At 36.1% G+C, this 7203-nt stretch overlaps 1 protein-coding gene across 4 annotated transcripts in view; it reads right to left on the reverse strand.

Annotated features, from left to right (window-relative positions):
- Positions 1-7179, reverse strand: part of LOC119074632 (putative odorant receptor 83c) — a 37048-nt gene extending 29869 nt beyond the window's left edge. Inside the window, exons 1-6 of one of the 4 annotated variants that reach the window (XM_037180903.1) lie at positions 7068-7179; positions 6642-6994; positions 6029-6546; positions 5872-5971; positions 2060-2149; positions 1708-1866 (exon numbers count right to left, since the gene is read on the reverse strand). In XM_037180903.1, the coding sequence (XP_037036798.1) occupies positions 1708-1866; positions 2060-2149; positions 5872-5971; positions 6029-6546; positions 6642-6994; positions 7068-7080 (1233 nt within the window). In that variant the 5' untranslated portion in view covers positions 7081-7179. Of the gene's footprint in view, positions 1-1707; positions 1867-2059; positions 2150-5871; positions 5972-6028; positions 6547-6641; positions 6995-7067 lie in introns of those variants that run through there. The other 3 variants (XM_037180900.1, XR_005087213.1, XR_005087214.1) reach the window with 3 other exon arrangements.
- Positions 7180-7203: the final 24 nt, after the last annotated feature.

Below are 7203 nucleotides of genomic sequence, written 5' to 3' on the forward strand. Positions count from 1 at the left end.
AGAGGTGGCCAAATTTCACCGAGGGTAGCGGAAAAGTAACTTCTCTGAAAATGTACCATAAAAGACCACTTTCAAAATTTTTTTGTCGCCATTCGAAAGAGCTTATTAACTGTGTCTAGAACCAATCTTAATTGACTGGCTCGGTCAGTTTGTCAAGGTAATTGGGAAATTTTGACTTTCAACTGTTATTGCACGCGCGTGCGAATCGCCATTACACACTGTAGAAGACTATTCGAACGCGCGTGCGAATAGCCATTTCACATTAGTGGGGAATGGCTATTCGCACGCGCGTGCTAATAGTGAAATCCAAAGTGTAATGTTAGACAGTGTTAGTTAAACTCATCACTCATCATACGTGCAAGCAAATACGCCGAGGCTGTTTGATGTGTGACATATGAGTGTTATTACTAGGAGTACTATAGCCATGCACAAGTTTGCATAATTGAGCTAATTGACTGATTGAAATATACTTTTCATGAAATTCATAAGAAAATACTAAATTTGCAACATTCATTTCCACAGAACACAGGTTTTACTTTGCGTCCATGTTAATGATAATTTATGGGTAATTTGTCTACTATTCAAATGCCATTTGTTCTTTTAATACAAAATCGTCACTCCTCAAGCAGCCAAGAAACAATTAAGGTCATTTGTGTGTAAATATTTCTTTATTTCCGTTTAGTGAAGGATCTACATAAAATTGATTTAATTGATTTGCTCATTAAGTGAGACTACTAATCGCAGTATAGTACGAGAAGATACTTTTTGTTATCTGAAATCAATGAAAAACGTTCATCTTTAGTACATTACCTACCTGCTTCCAATTTTTTCTTTTTGCCAGTGGTAAGTTTATAGCCGTTACTATATTTTATCTGCGTGTGCGAAAACCCACTTTGCCTCCCTAAAAACGGATAGGTAATGGAGCCATTTACCTATCTGTTTTCGCACTAGCAGATAAATTAATAACCTCGGACCCTTATTGTTCTTCTAAAATTGATTTTACTTTAGGTGGATAGTGAAAAGTATGAATTGCGTGGAAATTACAGTGAGAGAAAAGAGCATTTTAATCCAGGACCGCACTGGGGAAAACTTGAAAAAGCCTTTGAACTCTGGACGATTTGTTGAAGCTATAATTTAAGAGCCCTAATGAAATTGTGCTCAAATTTTGTACCGTAGTTATTCCGCCTTTCGATATCTTAATGAAAATTACATACCATGTCCTTTGTCGGTCAAAACAAGGCAGCTGTCCTGGTCAAAAACATAATTTCTTTCTGTCAATATCTGTATTGCGGTTTTCCATCTGAAAATTTTCAAGTCTCATGAATTCGATTTAGTTAAACCGATTTCATTTAGGTCTAATCCGAAGTTGAAAAATTGAGTTCAGGTTCAGGTCAGGATTAGGTCGAATCCGAAATTGGAAATTCAGGTTTAGGTCAGATTCAGATCTTACTTGAAATTCTAATTCAGGTCCGGCTAAAAGTCCAGTTCGGGCCCCAGTAGCAAAGACTATTTTTGGGAAACCATTTTGAATTTTCCTAGATTTTCCCATAGTTTCACAAAAAATGTTTTTTTTTGCAAATTTGGAAAAATGTAGGAAAAAAATGTCTCATGTGCTAATAAGTTGGGATTTTATTTTACAATTCCCTAGACACCCAATGATAAAATCAGTTTTAGCGAGCTTGAGTTAGTCCAACGCCGTATTCTTACCACTACTCCAGTTTGCACGTCAAGTGGTGCAAATGGTCCGATTCGCAATTTGACCGCATTGAACGACGATGCATGTATTAGCAACAAAAAGATTTTTTGCACTCTGACGGGATACTCGTTCCACGGTGTCAAATAAAACGCTTGACTCATTCTGTCGATCTAAAGGAAATTTTGATTATTTTTTGTTAATCAATACTTGGCAATGTGATTCAAGTACATTTTCTATTAGTAGAGCATGGAAGAAGCTTTATTGGCTTCAGTGGATTGTTCGGAAAATTTTCATGAATTTTTTTTTGGTAAATTCCATCCACTTTCTGTGGAAATGGAAATTCAAAACTACAAAATTACTCACTTGAATATCCACAAATGTTCCCAAAATACATTGGACGTACAGTTGAATAAAGAAAAAGTGGCAAACTGGATAACCAGATATCCAACCATTCTGAATCAATAAAAGAAAGGAATTTTTTAATAAAATTTTCTTCCGTTCCGTTTAAGCTTTCGCTACAATTCCAACTGATGGTCTGTGGACTAGGGTGGGTCGATTTTAACAACTTGAAAATCCACACCTAATGGCATGTGTAGCTTGCCAAAACTAGTCAAACTGCATCATTACTTTTTCTTTTCCGAATACTTTTGAGTACCGCACAATAGATTGAATGGGTCTGTCAGGCTTCTTTGAAATTTTCATATATTTTTTTTTGAAAAAAGCTTTGGAAAGCCTTGTAGAGGCTGAAATAGACTGAAACAAACAAAATCAACTTATTTTGAAAAAATCGGTGCAGTCGAAGTGAAAAAATGTACATTTTCTATATAAAATTGGGGGTCTGTCAACTTTGAACCACCATAAAGTACAATAAACTTCCTCAAATTTGATTAAATCTGTCTGTTAGAGTTAGAATGGGTAAAAACGACAATGATTGATTATTACCGAAGTAATAGTTCCAGAGGTCTATTAGAAAAAAAAAATCATGTTAAAAACGTCATTTTTCGAAGTAGTAGATACTGATGTTAGAACGAAATATGATCCTTCGAATCTACTACTACTACAACGCTACATAAATGCATTTAAGATTAGTTTGATATTTCCAAAGATCTCTTACACAAGTTGAGCAAACATCGAAAATCGTCTATAAGGACGGTGTTTGGTTTAATCCAACTGAATTTATCCATTGACGAAATGCCAAATATAAACGCTTTGTTCGACATTGACGAAAATATGTTTCTTCAGAATGTACGAATAGCCAAGGAGAAACTATTCATACATTGTACGAATTGTCCCTTTATCATACTTTGGCTCTTCGCACAATCTGCTTGGCTATGTATTATATAAAGTGATTATAGTAGCTAAAGTATTATAAAATGATTATTCGCAGAATGTGCGAATACACAGCATTTGGTGCTGCTGTGGCAGATAGCAATCCACCTTAAAGAAATAAAACAAAATTGATCTCTGATTCCATTATTGTAGCCTAATGCCTATGCCTAAACAGTGAGTAAACGACGTTAGGTGCGGATTAAGCTTTATGCCGTATAGTTGAGCATTTGAGAGAGCTACGCGGATTATACCCGAATTCTTTCATTATAAACTTCACTCAAACTCATTAAACTCAACCGCTCAACGATGTAGGAATGGCTCTGGATTCGTGATGCATAATTAAGTCAATTGATTGATTGAAAAATAATTTTTTTTAAAATGAAATTCATAAAAAATTAATAATTTGCAACGTTCAGTTCCACAGAACACTGGTTTTTCGATGTAAATAATTTATTGGTAATTTGTCTACCATTCAAATACGATTTGTCCTTTAAATACATCATCGTCATCATTGCCCTAGCAACCAAGCAGTAATTATTTTTTTTATTTCTATTTAGTGAAGGAACTACATAAAATTGATTGGCTCGTTCGCCATTTTCTCGTTAAGTTAGACTACTAATGGCAGTATAGTACGAGAAGATACTTTTTGTCATTTGAAATCATTGAAAAACGTTCTACTTAATAAATGATGACCTTGGACCTTTATTGTTTTTCAAAAATTGATTTTACTTTAGGGTAGCATGGAATTCCATGGAAAATACAGTGAGAGCAAAGAGTATTTTAATCCAGGACTGTGGAAAACTTGAAAAAGCCTTGAACTCTGAACGATTTGTTGAAGCTATAATTTAAGAGCCCTAATGAAATTGTGCTCAAATTTTGTACCGTAGTTATTTCGCCTTTCGACATCTTAATGAAAATTCTACACCATGTCCCTAGTCGGTCAAAAACATAATTTCTTTCTGTCAGTATGCGGTGCGGTTTCCGTCTGAAAATTTTCAGGTCACATGAATTCGGTTTAGTTAAACCGACTCAGTTTAGGTCGAAACCGATGTTGAAAAACTGAATTCAGGTAGAACCATTTCAGGTTCAGGTCGAATCCGAGATTGGAAATTCAGATAAGGCTAAAAGTCAGTTGCACTCTGATGGGATACTGATGCCTCGCTTGACTAATTCTGTCGTTCTAATGGAAATTTCCGGCCCTCGACTGAAACGGTATTTTTGTTATTTTCGAACAATGGTACAGTACATGTAACATATTTGTGCTTGCTTCGTATCTCTTGAACAATACCTATCCAATGAGCTCAAACACATGTATGTCCATAGCCTGTAGCGGCAGTAAATTACGGACAAAAAACAACCTTTTTCGAAGCAAAGCACTTTTGGGTGAAGTTCTCCAGTCAATAAAAGAATATTATTTTCAACTATTTGGGCCAAGTGCTGCCTGGGCATGTAAACGAAGCGTCGCTAGAAAATAGTTCCGAGGGTCAACTGGTCAACTTTCAAAAAAATCCATCAAAAGAAGAGTCTGATATCACCAAAAGATGTTTATGATATCCCAAAAAAAAGTGATTTCATGGAAAAGGAAGTGTTATATCCATAAAAAAGAGAATGGCAATGCGGAAAAGTAAATTCGATATTCTCGAAATAGTATGTTACATACCAAGGATCAAAAAGGTGTGCTTTCGCTTCGCGTCGCTCCATCCTTGGACGTTTTCACCACCTGGGTCTAAAACACACCTTTTTGATCCGTGGTTTGTATACTATTTTTCTTCCTGGAGTACCAAAGTCACATTCCGAACAAAACATAACAACAAAACTGAACAACATACCGGTGCAAAAGCATTCCATATTAATGTCGAAAGTAATCCGTATGAATGCCTAAAGAAGTCCGTTCCGTGTGCATGTATTCTCACAAATGTCGAAAAATAAGCAATCTGTAGGAATGCCGAAAGACATCCGAATGAATGCCGAAAGCAGTCCGTATGAATGCTGAAAGCAATCCTTATGAATGCATTGTCACAAAACACTAAAAACATTACATTCGCGTACATACAACAACTTGACACATTTGGGAAAGAATAAAGATAGGATCGAAAATGACATAAGCGGGAATGAAAATTGAGAGAAAATAGTAGGGGAGAATGTTGCTCTTTCGGTACTAAATTTGGTGAGTGAATGTGACGGTTTTGGTACTACAGGAAGAAATAGTACATTTCGTACCTAGGACTAAAAGTCTTTTTTAGCGTGTGAGAAGTTTGGAATCGAATACGCTAAAAAAGACTTTTAGTCCGTGGTACGAATAGTATTTTTCATCTTAGACGGATAAAAAGTGCGACGAAGTCGCACTTTTCGGGTCCTAGGTATGAAAAAGAAATTTATAGTCAGGAAAAAGAAGTCTATTAGAGGGCGATTTGCAGTCGACTGCAAATAGTGTATTAGAATCTTAGAGTAATTATAACTTAGAGAGGAAATTTGTACGACGAAATGTGGTCCCAGCATCAGTTTGTATAAGATACACATTTCGTATAATTTTACACCAATACATGTATACGCTGACGCTATTTCGCTTTTGATAGTTCAACTTGCCCTCTTAATTAAGAGGGCATACACACATCCCAATAAACATTTCTCTATTTCATATGTTGGGACCACGTATTTTACGTAATTTTGTTCGAAATTTCCTCTCTATGTTTAATAACTCTTAGATTAGAATACTATATGCAGTTGACTGAAGTATAAATGATCGTGGTTTGCGACACGCAAAAATCTTACTTCACCATCGCTTACACTCAAGTCAACTTCTTATATAATAAACTTCACTCAAACTATAATTAGCAAGTACTTACATGTAATGTGGCATAAACCGCGCAAATTAACGAACCATACAATATGCAAATGGAATGATACATAATATTACCGAACGTGCTTTCAAAGCATCGCAGGTACCTGAAAACTTATCCACAATTTAAAAATCAATTCAACACAAACAGCATCTTGAATTGCCTGTCAATGTCGTTGTATTTCTTGCAAATGTTCTTTAGATAACTGTCCTTGTATTGTGTTGAGTGAGTTTCCACTTCCTTTGAAAATTCATGATATTCATCCAAATCGTGCTCCAACAGCGTTATCAACGATTTGAATTCCATTAAAAGGGTCAATACCGCTACATCGAAAGCTACATTCCCAAATACACCGAGAATACCTATCAACATCATATAGGCCACTCCGAATAGATATCCTCCCATTTCTGTTTGATCCACCAAAGGCAATTCGATGCGCATAGCCGGTATCAGCCGACCGTCGGTAATGTAGGCATGTATTGGGTGCAGTACAAATACTGCGAACAAGAGCACAGATGCGATTACAAAAATCTTGACTTTATTGTAGGCATCGTTCATTTCCCTGTCAAGGTCATCCGATCGACGGCCAATTGGATTGCCGATGAGAATGTTCTCGAAAAAAAGATTCATCGGAATAGCTCGTTTTATATCGCGCAAAATCAATTTGAACTTCAACGTGGCCTGCAATTTGGTATATTTTGGATGAGTTAAGTTTCATTGAAATGTTTCACATGAGTAGATCATGTAAAATTGTAGATTATCGAGACCACACATACCGGTGTCAATACACCATATATGCAGAACACTTCCAGCTCCAATGGAATACTGGGCCAAACGAAAATCTTTGTATAAAGAAGCAACAGGTGGGTGACAAAAATCAACAGTGCTGCTATTACCATTCTTGCATTGATATTCTCATCTCTGATTGCACTAACACCAACCATATATGCCATCTTATCGATCAAGCTCCAAATAGCTCGGAAATTCTTCAGATGTTCGGGCTCGATGTAGTTTTTGTCGCCAGTATTTGTGTTCGGGTTAACTGGTTTCACTAAGACAACTTCGAATTGACGCTGTCGGTTCAGTGCATTTCGAAATTTAGATTTCAATGTAGCCCACATTTGACTCGCTTTAAAAAGAGAATTCATTTTCAGAGTTTTCCAGTTTCAAAACGTGCTGTGAGATCAGTTTTCGTTTCTTACTCATACTTGTCATTCACGTAAACTTTCTAATGAACGAGGACAATTAGTATGCAGCAAAGTACTGGTAGATTACACAAAAAAGGAAAGAGAAAATTTTGCAGACGATATTTCACCACGGAACATGGTAAAGATTAAA

This window comes from Bradysia coprophila, unplaced genomic scaffold, assembly GCF_014529535.1.
Source record: "Bradysia coprophila strain Holo2 unplaced genomic scaffold, BU_Bcop_v1 contig_151, whole genome shotgun sequence".
Lineage (NCBI taxonomy): Eukaryota > Metazoa > Arthropoda > Insecta > Diptera > Sciaridae > Bradysia > Bradysia coprophila.